Below are 12,396 nucleotides of genomic sequence, written 5' to 3'. Positions count from 1 at the left end.
CCATGCCGTCAGCTCAAGAAGAAGCAATCCGTTGCTTCTATTGCTTCTACAGACCCCTGACGAGCCTCTTCCAATGACCTGAGCAGCCTCTCCCATCTACACTGAACCAGTCATGGCCGCCCCCGATCCTGGCTTTGCTGTCATGCCGTTGGCAGAAGACCCTCAAAAGGGCAGCATCGAAAATCCGTCCCAGGACCCCAGCGACGAGCTTCCTGTTGCGCCAGACCAATTCGACCCGCAGTATGAGACCACTCGCTGGGAAATCTGGGCATACTATTCGTACTACATTGGCAACAATGGGTTGACCCTGTTCAATTTCGCGCCAACCGCCTTCCAAAACCTGTTGTCGCAGGCAGCTGGAGATGCAGGCACTTTGAGGTTCGCAGGCGTGAATAGGACGATCAATAGTATTGTCCTGGTGGCCAATGGGATCAGCTTTGCTATTCAGATTGTGCTGTTCTTGGTTATCGGGAGTTATGCTGGTAATTGCGCTCAGCAGGTACAAATATTGAGCTGGACTGACAGTAGCAAGACTTCGGACGCTCGCGACCTAACATCCTCATCGTGCTCTCGATTGTCGCTTTCGGCATAGGCTTTGGCTGGATGGGCGTGCATACAGCGGACAAATGGCAGGTGGCAGCAGGGATGTACATTGTGGGACGTAGGTCCGGTTTCTGAGTCCCTCTTGCTTTCTGGGTCTGACCTCTCCCAGTGATTGCATACCAAACCACCTTGACCTTCTGGACTGCAGCATTTCCAGGTCTCGCTCGAAACACGCCTCAGCTGCGGGCCAAAGCCGAGGAGTTTACAAACGGAACCATCAGTCGAGATGAGTATGACTACGCAGACACACTACAAAGGAGCCGACTATCCAATATGGCGTTCTACATACAATCCTGCGGGGAGTTTGTCATACTAGCTCTAATAGTTGGTGTCCTATACGGTGTGCACGTCACAGCGAGCGAAGCCAACAACAATTACGGGTTGAGTGTTCTCATCGCCTTCGCAACTGGTGTCTGGGTGCTGCTGGCTATACCGTGGTTCATCCTGGAAAAAAGAAGACCAGGCCAGCAGTTGCCGCCTAACATGAACATCGTGATGGTAGGATTTTGGCAACTCTACCGTGCCATCACTCAAATTTGGCGACTCAGACAAAGTCTCCTTTACCTCATTGGTGTGTAGCGCCACGGGTACCATCCATCTTCCATGACTGACACTGCACAGGCTACTTCCTTCTCGGCGACTCCCTCAATACTACCGTGACCGTCATCGCCACTCTCCAGAACGAGGTTGTTGAGTACGACACGCTGACATTGACCTACATCCTACTTGTCGGCATCGCGGCTCAAGCGGTAGGTATCTACAGCTTCTGGTGGATCCAGCAAAGATACCAACTCAGTACGAAGACCATGTTCAATGCGATTATTGTCGGAATAATTTTGCTGTAAGCTTTCCCGCATCACCTTTCTCTAATTGGCGAGGCCGGATATTGACTATGAATTGGTACAGCGATGGTTGGGGCATGATAGGTATCTGGACTCAGAACTTCGGCTTCCACCACGTTTGGGAGTTTTGGGTCTATCAGACCTTCTATGGTCTCTTCGTGTGTCCCTGGTACTCCTACTCCCAGATTATGATCTCTGAAGTCACGCCCCGTGGCAAAGAGTTTCTATTCTTTTCCCTATTCTCTATCATTGGCAAGACGTCATCCTTCATCGGACCGCTGGTTTCAAGTGCGATCATCGATGCAAGTCCGCATGGAAACAACAGTACACCATTCTATTTTCTGTTTGGGTTGTCTTGTCTGAGTGCAGGGTTTCTGGTGCTATTTTTAGATTTAAAGAAGAGTAGGGTGGAACAGGAGAGATTTTTGGCGGAAGAAGAGCTAGTAAGGGCGAAGCTGCAGGGTGATAGTGGGAGCCAGGGGAGCTGATAGATTGGGGACAGATGAGTGCTGTACCAATGACCTAGCGAATTTTTATCCGAGCTATGACGATTTGATGATTAGTATACCCAATGTTGATGACATATTACCAGGCAGACGAGAATGAGATTTCAAACCCAATTCCATTTCGTGTCAATACACTGTTGCAACCATTGATCCAAAGAAAACCAGACAGCACACCCTACATGTCGATCTCACGGTATCTGCTTCTCCAATATGTAAGGCAACTCAATGTCCTCTGCCTTCAACACATCGATTATATCCCAAAATCCTCCACCGGCCGAAGGTTCAGGAAACTCGCCACCGTCAATGAACGACTAATACAAGATCCTCTAATGCTGGAAGCGGACCAGCGAGACACACGTCGAGCTGCTGTTGGTCGCTCGCCAGGAAGCGGTACCACTCGTGGAGATTACATAGAATTCGGAATGAGCAAGCCAAGTGTGGGAACGCACTACGCATTACCGTCTAAAGGAAGAGTGCCTGGGCGTGATCCGTTCCTTAACGTGCCACCGGGGAGCGAGAAGATGGAACGGGACGATATTCATTTTGGGGCAAAGGGGGGTGGCAGGCCGGACCCGCGGGAGTTGAAACCTCCTGTCGCGAGAACGCAGTTGACCTCGCTGACTCTCTCGGCGGCCCTTCCACATCGACGAACGTCAATTCCGAACAAGCATCGCTCGCATGCGACACATCCTCCCTCCCTCCACGGGTGGGTGTTCGAGAGTGTAAAGAGGCCATGCGGCTGACCCAATACATTTCCAATGCCGACGCTTTGGCCCTTCTGGCCTCATAGCACGAGCGACGGACCCGGTTCCCATCACACGCGAGCAGTGACGTTGGCGAGGAGGTGGCAGATCGTACCTACACTGTCTTTCGTGTTTGCGGCCTCTACGTTTGGATGGAGATGAGGGATTGATGGGGAAAGGTGGCGTTTGAAGTGGAGTGGCTTGAATACATGGTGCGAGATTTTGTCGAATGGGGTTTTGTCTGGCGGGGGTGGCTGGGGTGGGGTACTGGCTTGCTGGGTGCAAGAGGTGGATGGATGGGTGGATGGGAATGGGGTTGGAGGGTATGGTCGGATGGAGCGTAGTGGGCGCTGGAGAGGGTGGAATGGGGTAGGTTTGAATGGGGGGAGATGTTGACGTTGGAAGTCGGGATTATCGCAGATTGGTCTCGGTGCTGGAGAGTGTGGGTAGGCGATGGCAGCTTAAGAGAAGATTGATTTGTTGAAGCATTGAGAATGCGAGGTTGGCTGTACTGGGATGGTTTCAAGAAACAGCAACTGCATGGATGGCTAAGCATGACAACTGATGGCCTTATCCCCCTGCTCTGCTAAGACAAACAGCGTGCAGGCAGCCAGAGGATCCTCATCGGCCCTTCTATCGCATTCCATTTCGTGTTATGATCCATATCATAATGCCTTTTGCCTCGTGCCTTCCCTCCTACCCATCTTCCTTCACTTGGACTTCTTCGTAGGCCAGCTTCTGCGAGTAGCCATCACCTTGTGCGGGATAGCCGCCAAGACAGGGTCGATTCTGCCGTCCAGACCGTGGTCGCAGCGTTTCTGGATGATGTCAGCTTCCTCAAAGAGATCATGTGGACGTGATACTGACGTGTCTTCGATGGTCGGTGTTGCACGTTGTCCATCCCAGCGTCATGCCAGGGATGGTCTCGTGAAGTGGATGCCGTGGTATTGGGAGCGGGTAGTTTGGAGCTGGCGTTGCTGGTGGTTGGGTTGGGTTTCCAACTTGCGTGCTGGCAGGTTGGAATTGCGGGAGAGGTAGCTGTGCCGGTGGGTGGGTGCTGGGGCCTGAGGTGGGTGTCGAAGGAGTTGGTGAGATCAAGGGGGGATCGGCTGTCTGTGAACGACGGCCTGATAGGTCTTTATAGGTATTAGCCTGATCGTATTCAAGAATTGATGCAGCAGGGTGCATACTTGGTGGATTTTGGTCATTACCTGCGGAAACGGTGTTGGAATCAGCCTCCCCTTCAGCGAGATTGACCTTGTTTTCATCTTCACCAGTACTATGTGCATAAGCATCATAGTCAGTGTAGACTTTGAACTCTTCAGGCTGCGTAATGTCCCTGACAAAAGTGTTTGGGTGGGTCCCCCTCGCTGCCTCAAGAGGCGTGCTTTGTCTGGGATCTCTTTGCATGTTGGGTATGTATGGAGTATTGGTGAGAAGGATGAAAAAAGAAGAGAAGCTGTTGCTGTGAGATTCTCTGTCTTATAATCATTTAAAATTGCTAGCTTGTGATCATCTGTGATTAGAATCCTTGTGTTATTGGGTACAGGAAGAACGAAATTGCATGCTCAAGCAAGACTCGTTTGCTAATATGCAAGATCCTCGAAACATAATTTCAAAGTCTCGGCAAGACAGATTTTCTTGCACTGTGTCTGGCTTTTGACTGGAGTGTGACCATAGCTAGCCCCCGTCCGGAGAGTGTCGACACTGGACATGCTATACCTATTGGACACATGTAACTAGCATCCGTCCTAAGAGTGATCACAGCTAAAAGACCAATTTCACCAGACAGACATGACTAGCCCCAGTCCTGAAAGTGTTCACATCTGTTAGACCATACTCATTTAGCAGGTGTGACTTACCCCGGTCCAAAGATTGTTCACAGCTAAAAAACCATATCTGCTAGACAGCTGTGACAGAGGGCATCACCACTCCACACACCAATATCGACGACATTGAAGACAACAAGCTCGAGCAAAAGATCGCACACATACGAGCGAAGTCCCCTCTACGAAGTACACGAGAGTGCGAGGAAGCCCTCGAGCTGGTCAACAACGATGTCGACAAAGCCCTCGCGTTTCTAGCATACCTCGTGCTGCGAATCCCTGGCATTCAGACTTAGGATGCGAGTGTGACAGCAAACACACAGAAATCGCTTATTGCGCATGGTATGGCTGGTGGAGACGTATATGCTGGGTAGATAGTTGTATTGGACTTGAGGTCAATGGAATGGACACTAAGCGGGGAGATAAAAAACAAGCCAGGCCCCGCAGCGGAGTGCGCGTGCAAAACAAATCCGTTACCAAACCATAAGGAACGTTGCCGGGCATACGAGCAGTACTAACCGTGTTAGTGCCGCCTCTAGGAAGAAATTTTTGCGCCGACTTGAGGTCCTGCAGAGTGCCTCAATCGAAGGGAAAGGACCCTCCCAGCTGAAGTCGTTCGAAGAGACCGATAGTGATCAGCAGCACAGGACTGAAGGAGAAATAGACCCGTCGAGCCATACTGCCGTGCTATCGAATACCAAGATATTCATCCGAACAACAACGAAGAGAAGATGCGGAGAAGAGCATGGAACAATACAATTCGCATACCAACCTGATGCCTTCAGAGAACATCTGGCTGCTGGTATAGAGGTCATTTGCAGTGAGCTATTGGATGATCGTCAACTGAAGCCTGGAAAAACTGGCATCGTTGATTCCACGTACGTTGCGCACGAAGAAATCGATCGTGCGGAGCCTCAACTTGGCAGTGACAACGACCCCCATAAATAGGAATGAGTGATGATTCTTTCAGCGAGGCCGCAGGGTCCAAGGAATCTCTTGAACTCGCGTTAACCACATCTTGAGCACGTTTCCCCAAGGAGGATCTCGGCTGCTTGCTCGCCTTCTCGGTGGCAGAGCCGGATTGATACTGGAAACCGGAGCCAGGCAAGATCATGGTGCAGTGTTCGACGTGTAGGCCAGAGTTTGACCCTCGCAAAGGTCAGCGAGCGCGCTCCTGAGCTTAGCATGAGGGGAGTGGCCTGGAGCAAAGTTTCGGCAGCGACTGGCATTACCGGGCACGATTATCAGACACTGGATCAAGACCTTAGCAACGTCATGACCAGAAGGATCGGGCCCTCAGGTATCTATTCAAAGAACAGCATCGGGACCAATCCAAGCGCTGTTCACCTTTCAAGTCTTGGGCCAAGCTGGTGGTGTCTCCCCAGGTCAATCCTAGGGACACTGACGTTGCTATGTTTAGCGATTTCCTCGACGATGAGGCTACTCAGCATAATAGTGCCGGTGTTCGAAGACATGAGGTTAGTAGAACAACTTCCTCAATGTGAGCCTATCCTTCTCTTTTACTAAGTTCGTATTCTCATGACTTGCTTTAACATATTGATAGCATGACCCTGCATAAGAGACTCATGCTACATTCATACTGGCCATATAAAAGCGTCTCACGCAAGATCATGGTGCAGTGTTCGACGCGTGGGCCAAAGGGCTAGGCAATCGGGAGCTCTGGAACTCCCAAGGTCGGACCGTGAGGATACAAATGTTGCTATATATACCACTCCCGTTCACGATGAGGCTACCCGGCATATCGTTGCCGGCCTGAGTAGACGTGACAACAATTGTTTAACCTCCTCGATGTAGGTGTTTTTTTTGCTAGACCCGTATTCTCACGGTTTGAGTTAATACATCGATAGCACGACCCTTTGTAGACGATCCACGTTACACTCGTGTCGGCCATACAAAGACGCGGTATGCCCGCAGTCGATGGTAGGTTATGATTCCCACCACTTGTGAAAGAATGCTGACCAGATAACTAGGTGACCTTCATAAGCATATCACCCTCTCGTATACTGCTGTAAGTATGGCTAGTCACACTGTCCTGCCATAGCAAGCTGAGTAGTATATGATATAGCGCAACAAGACAAGGCGCGCACCTAGCAGCATCTCTCTACCCTCTCCATTTTGACGAGATCGTCAAAGACGGTTTCTCTTAAGACCGCCCGTTTAGTTTGACAATGGAAGAGCTGGATTTTAGATAAAAGATTGGGGTTACTGGTGAATAGAATGCTCTGAAACGTATTGCCTAGCGAGCGTTGCAGGAGATGGAACGCAAAAGATTATGGGAATTGAGATCGTGCATCGATCATTCGGAGCATGCTGTTGCAGAGCATATGGATAGTGCACAAATATCCATAACAAACTGCCTTTCATGCAAGAATCCCCGTGTTCTGTTTAATACGTGTTGATTCTCGTCGGTGCTAATCGTGGCGAAAGAAAAGGCAGTGCAGTTGCATAGGAGCAAAACCTTTTGACCACTCAAAGTATACTCACTTACCTCCCTCTAATCAATGTTTAACGAGAAGTCTGCTATACGCCATGCCGCAAAAGGTCACGGTTTCGGAAGAATTGGGAATAGGAATCCTAGATTCTCCCCTGTCTAGGAGGGCTCCCCTGGATTCAGCGAAGCTTCAGAGAGGAGACTAGGAAGCCCAGATTTGGTGGACAATCCCCACCTGCGCTCTTCTCGTACGCACAATCTGAATTCAAGGTGTCTCTTCTACCAAGACAAACCACGGAGTGCAGACTTAGGCTTGCTTGAAGCTTGATACACTGGACATCTTTTTTGGGGGGAAAAGCGCGCTGGGCGGAACTCGGGTCCATCGAAGGACTCGGGGAGAGTGAACCTATCCCAGAAGGGCGAAAGCGTCCACGATCACCGTATTTACCACATCAATCGTATCACCCTTTGAGGCAACAGAATGTGGCAACAACTCCAACTCTGTTTCTTGGCCCCAATTGTGGCGTTTTCACAATGCTTGCGAGACCCTAGATAGGCATCGCAAAGCTTGGCGCAAGACAGTACGAGAGATCAGTTCCATGAAAATCTCAATGGTATAGGCGGTCAATAAGGCGGTGATTCGAAATGCAAAACACAGCTTTCCAAGCTTTGATGAAGTCCAGCAAGAACTTTGGGCTTTGAAGATGAAAACCCAATACTAGTGGGATTCCTAGAGAACGATGCAGAGAAGCGGCGAGGGAAATATAAGTGATCTGTCCCCGAATGCAACCGCCGGTGCTCGAAGTCCTGGTTAGGCATTCAACGATGCAACTCCTCGTTGCAACCACTCTAAGCGATCTTCAGACTTAATTCCGCAGCCGTACCTTACACCTTGCCCAACCGCGACGCTCAAGGCGATGTGAAGAGAGCGACGGGATATGGGAGTCAACCCAACTTTAGTCGACCGATCAGACAGCCAGCAGTCCCTACGCTGGGAGGAAGTCGATCGTTCTGCGGTCTCGATGAGGCGGGGACACGGCATCCGCTTACTAACAGCCCAAACTCACGGAGATCGTCGCGCCTGAGTCTGCTTGCCTTCCCCAAGGCGTCAGGTCGGCCGGAGAGCGAAGTGACGTGGGACAGATCGATGTGTCGAGTACAAAACCCGAGATAGAGGCAAGACGAGGTCCCTGGATCTTGACACTGGCAAAGACAATCCAAAACAAGGCAGAGGATCGCCAATGGTTGGTAGTGAGCGAAGTCTTGCGGAGGCGGAATACAGGTCATAGCTGCCGGAATTTGAGCAGCGTCTTGCTTGACGTGGACCGCCAACTGAGAAGCAACATGGAATTCTTCATCAAGTAGAGCTTCAATGGACAAGCGGAGGGGAACATATTGCTGTTGGCGAAAAGGTTTGGCCAAGATTAGAGATACGAGTGGAAGGCTTGCAGCGAAAAGACTTTGTACAAGACACCCATAAAGTAGTCAACAACCAAAAATCATTCCTCGGTCTTATCTCATTTGAGGAGCAGATTCATCGCCCATTGCGCATTGCACGCAAGACTCCAGTATCTTCCTAAGCATAAGAAGTCGAAGAAAGAGACCTCTTCAGTGCAGATATCTACCATTATTGCGTGTCAGCCCTGCGAGAAGACCCAACGTTACCAACCCCCCTACGCTTCAACAAACCTCAAGCTAATATACCAAGCTACTCTGGGGCTCAGCGTGACTTAGGTTGTCTTTTATCTTCATCGTCAGTCTCCAGATGACTTCGGCGGTGATGGCTTTTATACCCTCACAAGCAATTCTGCCCGTTTCCCCTCTTCGACCTGCTGCGCCGCCCCAGCCGGTTCCTCGGGAAGATGAAAAAGAAGCACGTCACCATCGACCCTTCCTCTATAAGACCTTCTTCTGAAAAGCCTCAGGGAACACTCCAGGATGACACGACAGTCTATCGAGGCATGTACATACCGAACCACATGCTGTCTCCTGGGCAGAATGGCTATCAAGCTCCTACAATTGAAGACTATCAGGTCCAAAACGGCGGCTCCACAACACCCAATAGTGCTCGACCGCCTAACGGGGTCGCGCCTCCCAATGATCATTCCACACCTAACAGCCTACATCATCGGCTACCTCACATTCGCGATCAGGTGAACCTGAGCACTACCAGTCTGGCTCGCAGCATCCTCGACGAGCTACACTGGAGGGAGAGGCTAAGGCATTACACATGGACATTCTTTACGATGACCATGGCTACAGGAGGGATATCGAACGTGCTTTATAATGGTAAGCACAGTCTATGAGGTGCTAGAAGTCTCTCAGAGAGCTGACCCAGTCAATGGATAGTACCGTTCCGATTCCGCGGCCTCGAAGCTATCGGCATCATTTTCTTCCTTCTCAACATCGTCCTCTTTATTTTCAACATTGTGATGATATCTCTACGCTTCTACTTCCACCCAGAAACATTCAAAGCTTCTTTTCTGCATCCCACAGAAAGACTCTTCATACCAGCGGCTGTAGTTTCGTTCGGTACAATTCTACTCAACATATCTCAGTTTGGTCCAAGCCACGCTGGTGATTGGCTCAACGATGTTGTTGTCGTCTTGTTTTGGGTAGATGCAGGCTTGGCTCTTATCGCTTCAATGGGTGTGTACTTGATCATGTGAGGACTTTCAGCGTATCTTTACCCGGCGCAGACTTTGACGACCTGCAGGTGGTCGACCGCATCCTTCACAATAGAAAATATGACACCAATTTGGATCTTTCCAGCATACCCGCTTCTCATAATTGGACCTCATGCTGCTGTACTCAGCCAGACTCTCGAGCAGAGGCGAGCCTTCGACATCATTGTTGGTGGATTCACCCTACAAGGCATTGGATTCATGGTCTCATTGATGATCTACTCTGCATTCATCTACCGTCTCATGACCCAGAGGCTACCTCAAGCAAGCACAAGACCTGGTATGTTCGTGTCGGTTGGACCATGCGGGTTCACTGTTGCAGCGGTGATAGGGATGGCAGAGGGCGCTCAACGAGCGTTGCCCCCGGACTTCATGGGTAATACCCCAATGTCGGCAATGATACTCAAGGTCGTTTCGGCATGGATGAGCCTTTGGATATGGGGTCTCGCATTCTGGTTTTTCTTCATATCCGTTGGCGCTCACTGGTCTTGCGTTGGCCCGCACAAAATGGTCTTTACCATGACATGGTATTCATATGTCTTCCCAAATACGGCACTAGTGACATCGACGTTCGCCATTGGCAAAGCCTTTAACTCTAGAGCGATCCAAATAATCGGCTGTGTCATGACAGCGATTCTGATACTTACTTGGTTCTTCGTCGTTGGAATGATGGTCCGAGCTATCATGTTGAAGCAGATCCTCTGGCCGCAAAAGGGAGAAGACAAAGACGAAGGCGGTTTTAAGGCCCCGAGACCGAACAGAAGAATTAGTGTTTGATTGTGCTGCTTGATTATTTAAGGCCCCGAGACCGAACAGAAGAATTAGTGTTTGATTGTGCTGCTTGATTATAATGCAACAGCCAAACTGTTACAAGAGACATGGCCCCAAAAGCCCAACTCCACAGTGATTCCAAATCCCAACCGTCCAATGCCTATAAGACTTGATTTACTTTCCCAGTCTCAACCTCATACACCCAGCCACTGATCATGATTGAATCTGGAATAGCTTTGCTAGCCTTCAGGTACTTTACATCATCCTCCACAGCCTTCTCAAGGTCTGGAAAAGGCTGAAAGTCCAAGCCTGACAGTTCCTGCTGCCCCGCCGCCCCCAGATTCTTCTCGACCACGGCGTGGGCATCTTCATTTTTGAACGTCAACATACCACAGCCGGTGTGCTTGATCAGCAGGATCTCATTCGTGCCAAGCAGCTGCTCTGAGATGACCAGAGAGCGCAGGGCGTCGCGAGCATTGCCTCCAGCGTTGCGGATCACATGGGCGTCGCCAAGATTTATGCCATAGGCTGCTGCCGGATCGATTCGGGCGTCCATGCAGGTGACTGCAAGAGTCGGAAGTCAGGCGGTGGGCTCCGAAACGGTTTGGAGACCACGTGAGACTTACCAACGGCATACTTCTTCGCAGGAGGCAGTGCCAACTGCCCTTCTTTGAAGTTTGACGCGTAGTGAGCATTTTTGTCCTTCAGGTTTGCTTGGGTTGGAGTCGCCATCCGGATGGTAGTGCCTCTTGAGTGAAAGCCTAATACTTTCAGGCTTTGAGGCTTGGAGTCTACGAACAGCACTATTTATACACGATCACTGTTGAGACTATCGCTGCAGGGACAGCCAGATGTCAGGACTAGCGTACATCACGTGCGATGACACCTTCACGATGCCAATGAAAGCCATGTCCACAAGCATGAGTTGAGTGGCTTTCCTCTCGTCTGCTGTTTGCTGGATGCGTGTCGCCAGTGCGGTGCGGGGTTGTTCCTTCATCCCACTTCAAGATAAGATAATTGGTGAGCGGTTCTAGGGAGGGGTGAGAGTGGTACAAACAAATGAGTAGTGGCCTTCCCCAAATCACCACATATTTGTGACATTATTCTCTACCACTACTATCTAATAGCCTGTCATTTGACCATTCCCGTCTAACATGAGTACTGGGAGACGACATCTTGCAGTGAAATGTAGAGAAGAAGGGTAGATTTGCATAGAAATGTGGTTTGCCCCGCTTCTCCCTAACCAAATCAGATTAGGTTTACCGCACTTTTTTTCCCCCCGTGCTAGGGTAGTGCCCCGAGGCAAAATCGCACCGCTGTTTGGAAAGCCGAAATTCTTCTTTGCTCTTCCGACTTGGCATGGTCCCGGCACATGGATTTGCAGATGGAAATTCTTGGATGAACTTTGCAGGAAGCTGCTTACTCGGGCTTAGACAGACTGTTGCTGGCTCGTTGTCTGCAGAGTGCAATGGCAAGAAGCTGACGACGAAAGGCTGGATTCATCTCCGGTACCTATACTCTTCGACGCGAGGCAAACTGTGAGCCTGAGGCCACGATTGATATAAATGGGGAGATGAGACTCACCAACACAGGGGTCAAGTTGGCGGTTTAGCACGCGGCTGCGCCCTCTGGAGTTTGTCTGACCTGAGTTTAAGCCCAAAGCTAGTCTTACCCGCTAGTCCCCCGAAAGCTAAAGTAGGTACCTTAGTTGGCCCCCCAACCTGCGACCAAATTCAACCTCGCCAGGCGCCTGCTCCCTCGGGCCTCACCTTTGTACCATCTGCCATCTGGCACCTGCTGCAGGTACCACAGCATCCGAGCGAAGTAGATGGATAAATCTTTCGAGCTCCTTTGTTGTCTTTCATTATGATCCCATCTAGCCGGAATCACTGGTGAGGGGAATATCTTGCTGCATCGCGTCCATTTCGCGAAGCCGACTGCTCTAAAACCGAGGCGTTGGTCGAGGCAC

The 12,396-nt window shown here is 50.4% G+C and overlaps 8 protein-coding genes across 8 annotated transcripts; 5 read left to right on the top strand and 3 right to left on the bottom strand.

Annotated features, from left to right (window-relative positions):
* Positions 1-112: 112 nt before the first annotated feature.
* On the top strand, positions 113-1,933 carry HO173_010775 (uncharacterized protein; the record flags this gene model as incomplete). The annotated part of the gene is made up of 5 exons (XM_037312660.1): positions 113-482; positions 533-661; positions 713-1,174; positions 1,225-1,444; positions 1,510-1,933. 5 exons carry the CDS (start codon positions 113-115, stop codon positions 1,931-1,933), a joined length of 1,605 nt encoding a protein of 534 aa, XP_037160508.1.
* An 83-nt stretch (positions 1,934-2,016) lies between these two features.
* Positions 2,017-2,694, top strand: HO173_010774 (uncharacterized protein; the record flags this gene model as incomplete). The annotated part of the gene is made up of 1 exon (XM_037312659.1): positions 2,017-2,694. The coding sequence occupies one exon, from the start codon at positions 2,017-2,019 to the stop codon at positions 2,692-2,694; it is 678 nt and encodes a 225-aa protein (XP_037160507.1).
* Positions 2,695-2,765: 71 nt separating this feature from the next.
* Positions 2,766-4,104, bottom strand: HO173_010773 (uncharacterized protein; the record flags this gene model as incomplete). Its single annotated transcript, XM_037312658.1, has 2 exons — positions 2,766-2,834; positions 3,562-4,104. The coding sequence occupies 2 exons, from the start codon at positions 4,102-4,104 to the stop codon at positions 2,766-2,768; spliced, it is 612 nt and encodes a 203-aa protein (XP_037160506.1).
* A 181-nt stretch (positions 4,105-4,285) lies between these two features.
* On the top strand, positions 4,286-4,816 carry HO173_010772 (uncharacterized protein; the record flags this gene model as incomplete). The annotated part of the gene is made up of 2 exons (XM_037312657.1): positions 4,286-4,342; positions 4,601-4,816. 2 exons carry the CDS (start codon positions 4,286-4,288, stop codon positions 4,814-4,816), a joined length of 273 nt encoding a protein of 90 aa, XP_037160505.1.
* A 48-nt stretch (positions 4,817-4,864) lies between these two features.
* HO173_010771 (uncharacterized protein) lies at positions 4,865-5,468 on the top strand (the record flags this gene model as incomplete). Its single annotated transcript, XM_037312656.1, has 2 exons — positions 4,865-4,890; positions 5,048-5,468. The coding sequence occupies 2 exons, from the start codon at positions 4,865-4,867 to the stop codon at positions 5,466-5,468; spliced, it is 447 nt and encodes a 148-aa protein (XP_037160504.1).
* A 3,269-nt stretch (positions 5,469-8,737) lies between these two features.
* HO173_010770 (uncharacterized protein) lies at positions 8,738-10,488 on the top strand (the record flags this gene model as incomplete). Its single annotated transcript, XM_037312655.1, has 5 exons — positions 8,738-8,845; positions 8,898-9,261; positions 9,322-9,637; positions 9,689-10,400; positions 10,456-10,488. The coding sequence occupies 5 exons, from the start codon at positions 8,738-8,740 to the stop codon at positions 10,486-10,488; spliced, it is 1,533 nt and encodes a 510-aa protein (XP_037160503.1).
* A 99-nt stretch (positions 10,489-10,587) lies between these two features.
* Positions 10,588-11,159, bottom strand: HO173_010769 (uncharacterized protein; the record flags this gene model as incomplete). Its single annotated transcript, XM_037312654.1, has 2 exons — positions 10,588-10,991; positions 11,054-11,159. The coding sequence occupies 2 exons, from the start codon at positions 11,157-11,159 to the stop codon at positions 10,588-10,590; spliced, it is 510 nt and encodes a 169-aa protein (XP_037160502.1).
* A 97-nt stretch (positions 11,160-11,256) lies between these two features.
* Positions 11,257-11,930, bottom strand: HO173_010768 (uncharacterized protein; the record flags this gene model as incomplete). Its single annotated transcript, XM_037312653.1, has 2 exons — positions 11,257-11,428; positions 11,851-11,930. The coding sequence occupies 2 exons, from the start codon at positions 11,928-11,930 to the stop codon at positions 11,257-11,259; spliced, it is 252 nt and encodes an 83-aa protein (XP_037160501.1).
* Between the last annotated feature and the right edge of the window lie 466 nt (positions 11,931-12,396).

The sequence above is a fragment of the Letharia columbiana genome, assembly GCF_014066305.1.
Source record: "Letharia columbiana isolate WasteWater2 chromosome Unknown Sc0000052_s0, whole genome shotgun sequence".
NCBI classification, from domain to species: domain Eukaryota; kingdom Fungi; phylum Ascomycota; class Lecanoromycetes; order Lecanorales; family Parmeliaceae; genus Letharia; species Letharia columbiana.
This window is presented reverse-complemented; position numbering and strand designations above follow the sequence as displayed.